Source organism: Chenopodium album, chromosome 1, assembly GCF_948465745.1.
Source record: "Chenopodium album chromosome 1, dcCheAlbu1.1, whole genome shotgun sequence".
Classification (NCBI taxonomy): Eukaryota; Viridiplantae; Streptophyta; class Magnoliopsida; order Caryophyllales; family Amaranthaceae; genus Chenopodium; species Chenopodium album.
In genome coordinates this window covers 47,189,813-47,202,489 of record NC_137834.1, presented here as the reverse complement: position 1 = coordinate 47,202,489, position 12,677 = coordinate 47,189,813, and the positions used below count along the sequence as shown (strand labels likewise).

General features: G+C 41.5%; 1 protein-coding gene across 1 annotated transcript; it reads left to right on the top strand.

Moving 5' to 3' along the window:
* Window positions 1–6,823: 6,823 nt before the first annotated feature.
* LOC145632196 (uncharacterized) lies at window positions 6,824–12,661 on the top strand. Its single transcript, XM_081684509.1, has 16 exons — window positions 6,824–6,892; window positions 7,999–8,126; window positions 8,241–8,591; window positions 8,832–9,150; window positions 9,247–9,258; window positions 9,333–9,788; window positions 9,948–10,062; window positions 10,258–10,621; window positions 10,778–10,876; window positions 11,060–11,203; window positions 11,318–11,416; window positions 11,855–12,064; window positions 12,150–12,243; window positions 12,342–12,458; window positions 12,512–12,514; window positions 12,635–12,661. The coding sequence occupies exons 1-16, from the start codon at window positions 6,824–6,826 to the stop codon at window positions 12,659–12,661; spliced, it is 2,607 nt and encodes an 868-aa protein (XP_081540635.1).
* The last annotated feature ends 16 nt before the right edge of the window (window positions 12,662–12,677 follow it).

Here is a 12,677-nt window from a genome sequence, read left to right as displayed (position 1 = left end):
ATACAGTGCCGTGTCACGGTATACTTTTTTAGGGTTTTTATCATTTTAGGGTTCCTTGTGTTCCCTTAGCTCATTTTTTTCTATAAATACCCCCTTATTTCTGATGTACGGGGCATCAATTATTCTTAATTTTTCTCTCTTCTATGCTCTAGCCTAAACACTAGCCTACCCTTTTTCTTTCAAAATTCCTTCTTCAAGTACTCCAAGGAGTCCATACTTCACTCGTGGTTCTGTCCTTAAGCCAAGGCGTGAAAGGTAGAACTGTTTGAGGGTTTGGCCCCAAATCAATTCTATTTAATTCAATTTAATTTAATTATTGTTTTATTATTATTTTCTTGAAGTTACTAACTCGTTTATTATTTTATAGTTGCAAGCAAACAGAATCAAAGAAAGAATTATGTTCCTTTTATTTCTATTATTTTTCTAATGATTTTATATTGTTGGAATTATTGTTAAATTGCTTCCAATATTAATGTTTGTTATATTGTTATTATGATCACCATATTGCATATTAAAGGGAATATGTAATTGAAAATCACACCTAATAAGATAATTTGGACAACCGATTTAGGTTCCTTTTAATCTTTTTATTAAATCAAGTGATCACAATATATTAGAATTATATGTGGCATTAATATTAAACCAATTTAGCATAATAATAGTTTAGAACAAATTGAATCTTTGTTTGTATGCCTTTGAGATAGCAGGAATCATTTTTTCCTTATAAGAATCGAGTAGAGGCCAATACGGGCAAATGTGACTCCATGACTCACTTCGTACCATCATCCCCGATCCTCCTTTCGTGGTTCCAAACCATATGGAGTTAGTAATCTCATGGATTATGAATGGGGTGTAACCTTCATGAGTCAATCGTTGTTGCCTTTCGTCGTCCCTTATCGTGGTTGCCTTTTTATGATCCGTGAACGGTTTACAAGTTCCTTAAAAACTTGTTGGCGGCTCCCTACTTTGCGTTGTCCCTAATCATAATGTCAATTCCCACTTCCTATGATTTCCAAGCATATTCACACATGCTTTAACGTAGGCGCACTTCGTGCGACGCCTACAAGTCCGTATATGCTACCTCATCAAACAGCCCCTAGATTTGGATTCTTAACATGTTGAACGGCCTGACGTAGGAGCGAAGCCCCTCCTTGTCTCCCTGCCGAATGGTGCTTAGATCGAGACTGGTTTTATTGGCAGGGATGTTCATTGAGAAATTTGAGGCAAACAGGAAGGCAAGCTTCCTAAAGCTGTTAATGCAACCGGCTTGCAAGTTGCCAAACCATTGTTGGGCAATGCCCTTCAATGCAGCCGTCACCACATAGCATTCTCCAACCCCTGCATGTGCATGAGGTTAGAGTAGGCCATGAGGTGGTCCTCTAGGTTGGTGGTGCCATCTATCATAAGCACCTACCAACACATTTTTAACCTTGGCTAGATGTGCGGCTTCGGTTATCTCCTTGGTGAACGCAGAAGTTTGTTCACCAAGTTTGAGCAGTCGGAGCTTCCAGTCCAAAGGTTGGACGTTAAGTACCGCCTATCCCCCGAAGAGGGTCGGCTGCATAAAGTGAGAAGAATATGGGCCGTAGACTACAGGAGGTACGTTTGGAGCATTCCTTATCATCTGAAGGCCAGAGTGGACGGTATTACCGCCTTTGTGGCTCACATGCAAGAATTGAATATTCCCTACTGATGTATTCTTGAAGCTGTCTGCAAAGCTCGATGTAGAGGCTGACTTAGACAGCAGCTGACCTCTTCTACGGGTGATGATTTCCCGAGCGTCAGGAGTTGATTTTTTGTTTCCCTCTGGCTGTTCAAATCCGTGGGGATTTCTTGTGTTCTTCTTGGGAAGAAGAATCTTGGACCAGTCGAGGGTCCTGGATGCCTTGTCCTTTGGATGCGGAGTCGGCTGCCTGTCCCTGACTGGCTTTTTCCTCCCTTGGGGAGTCTTCTTTGCCGACTGACCCTTGCTTGGGCCAGCCTTACTCTTGGTGATCAGATCCCTGATTTCACCCTTGAAACTAGTCATGAATTTCATGAGTTCGTCCCGGGTGACTGGGGTGGATCCTCCTGTCGTACGGGTTTCCCCTTCCGGCTGACAAGAGGGTCGGCTTGTACCCGCCTGGCTCTCACCCCGTTCCAGAGTGTCTCTGGGACGGATGCCTTTAGTGATCAGGGATTCATCTTTGGCAAAGTAAGTTTTGACTTGAGGATCATCATCCTCTTGGTCAGTAAAGACCTTCGGCTTGTCAACCGGGCGGTCAGGAGGTGGTACACACTCTTGAACCATCCTTGAGGTATTCTTCCCACATACGGCGCCAAATGTTTTGGGTATTTTTGTCCCTCGAGAGTACAACTTGAAGTCTTGTTGAGGAGCGCTTGTAACTGTAAAAAAAAGGAGACTCCGGGTGGTTGGAGCTCCGCCTCCGACGATCAAGTTAGAACGTGTTGGAGTAGGTAAAATGTGCGGAAAAAGATAAAGGTGAGATCCTCTTGGATTCCGAGATCAGGAGATTTCTCTGATGTAAGAGAATATCATCGATAGTGTATTAAAATCAATGTGTCCCACAAAAGGGGGGAATCTCTCTATTTATAAGGTCATTTTAGATAAGGGTGCCCTAACGTAGGTTATTTGACCTAGATTTGGTGGGTTGCCCGCCCTTTTGGCGGCTTTTTGGGAATTAGGCCTTTGAAAACCGTTATTCCTTTTGATGACTGTGGGTTCCACGTGTCATTTCGTAAGTGGCCCAATTTAGGCCAATATAGGGTGGACACGTGTCCTATTCTCATTGGGCCACGTGGCGGGGTAATTTTACCCGAAACATTAAGGCCCTTTCTCTCTTTTATCATGGATCGAGACAAGTGACTCGAGCATTGTTTCATACCTCTTGTTGAGCGAAAGAATCAAAATGGTAATCATACCCCCTAGTTGGATACTTCCGGAAAGAAAAATACCAACTCTTATATCAATGAAACGATCAAGCAAATGCAAAGCGAAGTCAATGACCGCTACCCCTTCCTCAAATGGCTTATCTGCTAGCCATAATCAACTCAACTCCACTCGGCAAATAGCACCAAGGGACTCCTTGGAGAAAAAGGCATACGTAAGAAGTCGGCTAAAATACCTCAAAGCCGCATGAATTATTGATGTCAATTTTTAATATTGAGGACTATATGAGTCCTCAATAGAAATATGCCTCCACCACTTGAACTCACAATAATTGTTATCACGTTGCAAAATCTTAAATGTAAGATAAACAAGTGAGACATCCTTACTTGGAGTTGGAAATTTGAAAACCTCTCTAAGATAGGAAAGAGGCACTAAATGATCATTGTTGAAGACTTGAAATGAAAGTCTTCGAGAAGTTTCACCTTCCAAATTCTCCTCATGAACCTTAAGTGAAGAGAGGAATTCAAAAGTAATCCGAGAGTAGGTAGGAGCATGAAGGCTTAAGAACTCCTCTAACCCCAAATTCCGAGCCCAAAATCTCTCATCATCGTCAATACCCAATGAAGTAGTTGCCGACGAATCATAAAATCTAGTAGAAAAAAGTTTCTGAGTTGAAAGCTTGCAAAATCTTTCCCAATGCTCTTCTTTAGTGAATTCAATTCCATAAGTCTTTGTGATGTAGGGAGGAGGAGGAACCACCTCCCTATAGTTAGAGCATCTAGCCCTCTTAGCTCGACGGAGAGGAACCATCTACACATTCAATTGAAAAATGCTCTAGTGAGTAAGGAACATAAGCCACAATTATGCATCATGAGCAACAACACTCCAAACCATCATCTAAAATCAACTATGCACATCAACACTTCCAAATCATTATAATCAAACAATAAGTCCAACAAAGGTGGTGCCAAAATTTTAGTATGTTCAACCAAAATCATCAAACACAAGTTCATACAATCACAAAAATTTCATCATTAACACAACAAATGAAGTAGATAGTAAGCAATATGGATACAATAATAAGGCTAGCACCAAATCAATTTAAGCACTCATAGACAACCAAGGTAGAAAATTTATCATAAGAATCAATAAAAATGAAGAAATAATACCTTAGATTGATGAGAATTCACAAAGAAATGGAACACAAAGCACTAACACACACTATCAATCCAAATTGCAAGCCACAAACCCCAATATAAAGGGTACCCAAAAATCCCAACTTTAGGAAAGAGAAGACCACAATGAAAGTGTTAAAGTGGGATTAAGAGTAATAAGCAACTAGATGTAGTGAAAAATGGTGAAATTTCAATAGTAAGATAATGAAAAAAATGGTGATGATGCTAGAATAAAAACCAAGTGAAAATAAAATTAAAGAAAAAGAGAGAAAAAGAAAGAAGTTCGGTGCACTTAAGGAGCAACAGCAGGGGGTGCGCGGCCGTGCAATGATCGGGCGCGCCCGCGCCTTTCTGGGTATGTGATCTTCCGAATCTTCTCTTGTGCGCACATTGGTGAATACAAGGGGAATGATCATGATGAAGATTAAGGCAAGCAGTTTGTAAACTCTTAGAATGTGGGTTCAACACTAGATTTTCATGAACCCACCATTTGAACCCACCAAACTTCAATTCTTACTCATTCTTCAAATTCATTAACTTGAGCACTTCCTCTTCAAAATAGGCACCAAAATTGTTGGAAATCCAATATAAAACACCTAAAACCCTAAAACACAATCAAGAAAGAAAATCAAATAAGAATAGAAACAACAAAAAGAAAACAAAAATCAAGGAAAATAGAGAAAATGGTTAGAAACTCGGGTTGCCTCCGGAAAGGCACTTGTTTAATGTCATTAGCTTGACGTTCTCCACCCTTCAAAGTGGATCATAGAGAGTCATATCATGAACAACTCCCACAAAAACTCCATCATAGTAGTTTTTAGCCTATGACCATTGACTTTGAAAGTTTTGACAAATCTAAAGGAGATATTTCAACCGCACCATTAGGAAAATCCTCTTGAACAACAAAAGGACCCCTCTAAAGAGACATTAGCTTCGCGGGAAATAATCTCACCCTAGAATTGTAAAGGAGCACCTTTTCATCAACATTGAACTCCTTCTTCTCAATAAGCTTATCATGCACTTCCTTAGTGCGAGTCTTATACATGCTTGCACAAGCATATACATCCTATCGAATTTCTTCCAACTCACGGAGATCAAGCCAACGTTGCTCAACCATACTTGCCAAGTCGAAATTGATTTTCTTGATAGCCCAATGAGTACAATGCACAAGTTTGGCCGGAAGATGACAAGACTTCCCATAAACCAAGCGGTAAGGACTAGTGCCAATAGGAGTCTTGAAGGCCGTTCTATATACCCACAAGGCATCATCTAGCTTATCCGACCAATCCTTCCTATTTCTTGCGACCGTCTTCTCAAGAATCAATTTGATTAGACTGTTAGACACTTCGACTTGTCCACTAGTTTGAGGGTGATAGGGGAGTCCGAAACGTTGATTAAATCCTGCTTCTTCAACATCTTGCGAAAGGCGCTAAGTACAAAATGAGATCCATTAGCACTAATAACCGCCTTTGGGATGCCAAATCGTGGGAAAATTATCTTCTTGAACATCTTCATTGCTACCTTATGGTCGTTTGTAGGTCAAGCAATAGCTTTCACCCATTTTGACAGATAATCGACGACAACAAGGATATATTGATTCCTATATGAAGTAGGGAAAGGACCCATGAAGTCTATTCCCCATACATCAAAATTTTCCAACTCTAGTATAGGTTGTTGGGGCATCTCGTTTCTCTTTGAAATGTTTCCGATCCTTTGGAATCGGTCACAACTCTTGACAAACTTCCAGAAATTTTTGAGGAGATTTGGCCACCATAATCCACATTGGAGCACCTTTGAAGCCGTTTTTGAGACACCCATGTGTAGGCGTCATTCGAAGTGCGCCTACGTTAAAAGCATGTGATGAATATTCTTGGCACTCTTAGGAAGTGGGAATTGAAATATACGATTAGGGACAAGGAAAGTAGGGAGCCACCAACAAGTTTTTAAGGAACTTGTAAACCGTTCACGGATCATAACAGGCAACCACGATTAAGGGACAACGATAGGCAACAGCGATTGACCCGTGAAGGTTACACCCCATTCATAATCCATTAGATTACTACTAACCGCCCACATTTCTTTTCTTTTCTTGCTCTCTTCTTTCTTTTTGGCCGGCTGAGCAGGCCGGATGTCTTTCAGCTTGTCAGACTTCTTTAAGTCCGACTGATTACCAGGCGAGCTTAGGTCGGTTGCTTGAATGTAGCTTTCCGCCTCCCTCAGGGCTGCCTGTAAAGTAAAAGCCCCTTTTCTTACTAGGTCGAACTTAAAAGTTGACCCGTCTCTCAGACCCTTGAAAAAGTCTGTAAAAGCTACCTCATCAGACAGTCCTTGGATCTGAATTCTAATCAGATTGAACCGCCTGACATAGGAGCGCAACCCTTCTTAATGGTGCTCAGGTCAACACTTGTTTTCTTAGCAGGGATGTTCATTGAGAAGTTTGAATCAAACAGGAAGGCAAACTTTATGAAACTATCAATGAACCCGGCTGGCAAGTTGCCAAACCATTGTTGGGCAATGCCCTTCAACGTAGCCGGGAAGCATCGACACCAAGCGGCATCATCCAACCCTTGTAAGTACATGAGGTTAGTGTATGCCATGAGGTGATCTTCCGGGTTGGTGGTACCATCATAAGTACCTACCAACACATTTTTAACCTTGGTCGGCTGTGCCGCCTCGGTTATCTCCCGGGTGAACGCAGAAGGTTGTTCACCAAAGCGGAGCAGACGGAGCTGCCAGTCCAGTGGATGGACATTGTTATATGTCGCCTGACCTCCGAAGAAAGCCGGCTGCATATAGTAAGGTGGATACTGGCCGTAGACCTGAGAAGGTACATACGGTGCAATCCCGATGATATGATGGCCAGAGTGGACGGTATTACCGCCTGTCTGACTCTCATGCAAGGAAAGTGCTTTCCCTGTAGAAGTGTTGTTGAAGTTATCTGGAAAATTCGACGTAGAAGCTGATTCAGATAACTGTTGATTTCTCTTCCTGTTGATGATCTCCCGGGTATCAAGAGTTGATTTTTTGCTTCCCACCGGCTGTTGAGTCTGGCGGGTGTTGTTGGTATTCCTCTTAGGAAGAAGAATTTTTTACCAATCAATGGTCCCGGCTGCCTTTTCTTTTGGATAAGGGGTTGGCTGCCGATCTCTGACTGACTTCCCCTTTCCTAGAGGAGTCTTCTTAGCCGACTGACCCCTGCTTGGGCCAGCCCGGCTATTAGTGATCAGTTCTTTGATTTCACACTTGAAACTTGTCATGAACCTCATGAGTTCGTCTCTTGTGACAAGAGCTGATCCAGCTGCCGTGTGGGTTTCCCCTTCCGGCTGCCTAGGGGGTCGATTTGTACCCGCCTGGGTGGCACCTCGCTCTAGAGTGTCTCTGGGCCGGATGCGCTTGGTTATTAGAGAGCCATCATTGGCTGTATAAGTTTCGACCTGAGGATCTTCATCCTCTTGGTCTGTGAAAACTTCTGGGTCATCGCCCAGATGGTTAGGAGGTGGTACAGACTCTTGAACCATCTTTTAGGTACTCTCCCCACAGACGGCGCCAAATGTTTTGGGTGTTTTATTCCCTTGGGAGAGTTACGTCACGAAGTCTGGTCCGGCTGTGTTGTACCTGCAAAACCACAGAGACTCCGGGTGGTTGGAGCTCCGCCTCCGAAGATCAAGTTAGTAACTTGAAAGGCAATAAAGAGAACAGAAATTTAGGTGGGGATCTGCTTGGATTCCAAGCTCAGGTCTTTCTCTGATGTGTGAGAATGTAGGTGTAATAAATGATTGAATGTGTCCCCAAAATGGGGAAATATCTCCCTACTTATAGGGTCATTGGAGAATGTGCCCCCGTCTAGGTCACTTGACCTAGATTTAAGTAGGCTATTATCCTACTAGTGTTGCTGTTCTTCGTTTTATTTCCCAACAATGGAGTGATATGCAGACACCAGATGTTTATTGGCATGATGATGGGTACTTTATCATTAATCTGTGTTCTAGTGATGATAAAGATACTATACTTTGTTCTGGTCCTCATATGTTCCTTGGAAAACCAGCAGTAGTTAAGCCTTGGTGTCCTAAATTTGATTTTAATGCTGAAATTCTAAGAACTAATCCTCTCTAGTTTAAGTTTCCTAATCTCCCACTTAATTGTTGGGGATCTGACACTCTTAGGCATATTGGCAGTTTGCTTGGAGTGCCAATTTGTGCTCATGAGTGTATTACTAGACAGCTAAGAGTGTCTTTTGCCAGGGTTCTAATTGAAATTGATGTTACAAAGCCTATGCCTAACGCTGTCCTGGTTGAGAGTCCCTCAGGGGAACTGCTAGAGCTCAAGGTTGTGTATGAGTGGGCTCCACCTTTCTGCTCTAAGTGCAAGAAGGTTGGCCATGATTGCTCTACTAAACCTGCTCCTGCTAAGCCTAAGCAGGTTCATAACCAGCCAGCTCCTGTTGCTCCTAAGCAGAAGCAGGCCTGGGTTCCTAAGCCTAGTCAAGCTCCTACTCCTCTTGTTGATGTTGATGCTTCTGTTCATGGGTAATCTGTTATCACTCCACAGGTTCATACTTCTCAAAACTCAGATGAGGGGTGGAGAATAGTTGGAAGGAAGACAAAAAGCCAGCAAAACTAGGGTTAATCATCCTGCTTCTACCTCTAATGCTTTTGTTGCTTTATTTGCAAATGAAATGGATGGTGCAGGTGGTTTCACTATAAATCCAAGCGGGGGTGAGGTTAATCCCCCTTTAGTGTCATGATTTACTCTATTTTGAATGTAAGGGGCCTGAATGACCCTGGAAAAGTTGCCTCCGTAAAGAGGTTGCTTCATTCTCATTCAGTTGATGTTATTGGCCTTCTAGAAACAAAAGTCAAATCAAAAAATGTTTTCAGTTACCAAAAGAAGTTTGGCTCCTCTTGGCTTTGGGTGTGCAATTGTGATCATTCTCCTAAAGGGAGGATTTGGCTTGGTTGGAAAGCAGATAGAGTAACTGTCAATGTCTTAAAGATTCATGAGCAATTTATACATTGTTGTGTCCTTTCTAAGGATCTTTCTACTCAAATTCATCTCACTGTTATCTATGGGCTTGATTCTATTCATGTAAGCTTCCTATGTTGGAAGGGATTAGGAACATCTCTATTCAGCATTCTCCTTGGCTTTGTGCTGGTGACTTTAACTCTGTTCTTCATACTTCAGATAGGCTTCAAGGTACTGATGTTACTGATTATGAGACTAGAGATTTGCAGAGTTTGGTTGATGATTTGGACCTCACTGAGGTCAAGAGCAAAGGAGCCTTTTACTCTTGGTCAAATAAGGCTCAAACTGGTCCTAGAACTCTTTCTAGGATTGATAGAGTCTTTGGTAACCAAGCTTGGTTGGACTCTCATGGTCATGTTGAAATTGTCTATCTTCCCCCTTCTTTATCTGACCACAGTCCAGTTCTTTTGGATATTTGTCCTGCTCCTGCTGGGAATGGTAGACCTTTTAGATTTCTCAACTGTATTGCTGATCATCCTGATTTCCTTGATACTGTTTCTCAGGCTTGGTGTTCTGGTAGTTCTGTCCGGCAGAAGCTTAATTTTGTGAAGTCTAGTATCAAGTCTCTTAATAGCAAGCAGTTTGGCAATATTGCTGAGAAGAATGATCAAGCTAATGTTGAGCTTGCTGGAATTCAGAACTTAATGGCTCAGAATCCTGATGCTTTGGATTTATATGCAAAAGAATCTGATGCTATTAAGGTTGTCAAACACTGGAATGATATTCAAGAAAGCATCTTCAAATAAAAGTCTAGGATCAACTAAATTAAGCTTAGAGATGGCAATTCCCATTATTTTTTCTCAGTGATGAAGAATAGGCAAGCAAGGAACAGAATTAACTCTATTTTTTACTCTAACCAGGTTTTTCTTAAGGACCCGGATTCTATTTCTCATGAGATTATTTCTTTCTATAAGTCTCTTTTAGGGACTAAGGCTCCTTGGCTTCCTGTTGTTGATCTTGTTACTATGAGGAGAGGTAAACAGCTTAGCTCTGTGTCTCAGAGCTATCTCATTCAACTTGTTTCTCATGCTGAAATTGATGTTGCCCTTAAGGGAATTGATAGCACTAAAGCTCCTGGTATTGATGGCTTTAACTCCTTTTTCTTTAAGAGAGCTTGGCATATTGTGAAAGATGATATTTATGCAAGTGTTATTGATTTCTTTACAAAAGGGATCTTGCCTAAGCAATGGAATTGCACAACTATCACTCTTAGTCCTAAAATCCCTAATGCTTCTCATGTTAAGGTTTTTAGACCTATAGCTTGCTGCACTGTGGTTTATAAGCTTATTTCTAAGGTCATAACTGCTAGGCTTGTTGCTGTCATTGGTGAGGTCATTGATGATGCTCAAGCAAGTTTTATTCCAAGCAAGCACATTGGAGACAATATCCTTCTTGCAACTGAGTTGATCAAAGGCTATGATCATAAATTTATTTCACCTAGATGCATGGTTAAGGTGGATCTGAAGAAAGCCTATGACTCAGTTGAGTGGGGATTCTTGATTACTGTTATGCAGGAGCTTGGTTTTCCTCAAAGGTTTATTACCTGGATCTGGACCTGCCTTACTTCTGTCTCTTATTCTATTCTTATCAATGGTTTCCCTGCCCCTCCCTTTGAAGCTAGGAAAGGTTTAAGGCAAGGTGATCCTATGTCTCCTTTTCTTTTTGCTATTGGTATGGAATACTTGTCCAGATGCCTTGATAAGCTTAGGTTAACTCCTGATTTTAACTTTCATCCTAGATGTGAAAAGTTAAACCTAACTCATATGATGTTTGCTGTTGATTTGTTGATGTTTTCTAGAGTTGATAGTGTTTTTGTCAAGCTTCTCTTCCAAGCTTTCTTAAAATTTTCTGGTGCTTCTGGTCTCTCAACTAATCTTGATTAAAGTGAACTCTACTTTGGAGGAGTTTCTATTTATGTTCAGGCAGAACTTAAAGAGCTTCTTGGTGTTTCTCAAGGTTCTATTCCTTTTAGATATCTTGGGGTCCCTCTCTCTTCTAAGAAGCTTACAATTGCTCAGTGTAGGCCTTTGGTGGAGAAAGTGACTGCTAGAATTCAAGGCTGGATGGCTAAACACTTGTCCTATGTTGGGAGGCTCCAGTTGGTTAAGAGTGTGCTGTTTGGTATTCAGACATATTAGGCTCAAATCTTTATCTTACCAAAGAAAATTCTGAAAGAGATTGAGGCTAGATTCAGGTGCTTTATTTGGACTGGCTCCTCTGCTCCTGCTAGGAAATCTTTGGTTTCCTGGAATTATGTCTGTCTTCCTAAAGTCTGTGGTGGCTGGAATTTGCTTTCTGTCCCTGAGTGGAATAAGGCAGCTGTCACTAAGTTACTTTGGGATATTGCTCACAATGCTGATAATCTTTGGGTTAAGTGGGTCCATATTTATTATTTCAAGCATAAAGATTGTTGGACCACTCCTATCCCTACTAAATGCTCCTGGTTTTTGAAGAAAATCCTAAGTTGTAGAGATATTGTGAATGATCTAGGGGGATGGGATGGTTTCATACAGGGCAATAAGATGAAAATCAAGAAGCTTTATGCTGCTATTAGGCCTCAAGTCCCTAAGGTTCCTTGGAAGAGGATCATTTGTCAAAACTTGGCAACTCCTAAAAGTGTGTTTATCTTGTGGCTAGCTCTGTGGGATAGGCTCGTTACTAAGGATAGGTTGCTTCAATGGCACATCTCTTGTGATCCAAGGTGTTTCTTTTGCTTGAATAGTAATGAAAGTGTTCAACACTTATTCTTTGATTGTGAGTACTCTAGGCAGGTTTGGAATAAGGTTCTTGATATTTTACATGTCTTCAAGCTTGTTCAGCAGTTTAATGATGAGATTAAATGGTTGAAGAAAATCTGCAGAAGTTCCAGAATGAAAAACAAAATGATCCAGGTTGCCTTCACTGAAACAATCTATGGTATTTGGATACATAGGAATGCAGTTTTGTTTACTGGTTGTGTAAGCCTGCTGTTGTTCTAGTTAGAGATATTATCTTTCATTCAGCTTGTAGAATCCCAGCTGGAAGCAATCAGTTGATTATGTTGTTTTTTTTTTTTTGCTCAGTTGGGTTGACAGGGAGCTGGTTTTGGTTGTTATTCTATCAGGTTTTGCTGTTGTGTTCTGGTTCCAGATGGTTATTGTTGTTCTGATTTCTGAAGTATGTAGCAGCTGTTTCTGCTTGCTGCAGCTTGATTTCTGGGTGGCAACTGATTTTCAGGTGCTTTGGCATTGGTTGCATTGTTGCTGTTTCTGAAGTTGCTAGTCTGGCAGGCTGTTGCTGTTTCTGCAGTTGCTGATTCAGGTGATGTTGCTGCTGTTCTGGTTTGCTGTTGCTGTTTCTGGTTTGCTGGTTCTGGTTTGCTGCTGTTTCTGGTCAGCAAGTTTGTTACAGCTTGAGTGCTGGTGTTTCCTTTTTGTTTTGGCAGCTGGTAGTTTGGTGTTTTTCTCTTGTTTTTTAGCATCTCTTGTTTCTTTGTTTGCTGGTTTAAGCTAGTTTTGGTGTTTTCAGCATCTCTTTTTGTCTATTTCTTGTGCTCGTTTTGTCTTAGATATTCTTGCCTGGTCCTGGCTCTTAGAACCCTTCCTAGAATG

What these genes read in the sequence shown, in the direction of transcription:
- LOC145632196 (XM_081684509.1), top strand. Translation starts at nt 6,824, where the DNA reads ATGTCGCCTGACCTCCGAAGAAAGCCGGCTGCATATAGTAAGGTGGAT. An exon ending in AAGAATCTGATGCTATTAAG is followed by an intron (nt 9,789 to 9,947) that starts GTTGTCAAACAC and finishes TACTCTAACCAG; the next exon opens with GTTTTTCTTAAGGACCCGGA. An exon ending in CAGTTGGTTAAGAGTGTGCT is followed by an intron (nt 11,204 to 11,317) that starts GTTTGGTATTCA and finishes TGCTCCTGCTAG; the next exon opens with GAAATCTTTGGTTTCCTGGA.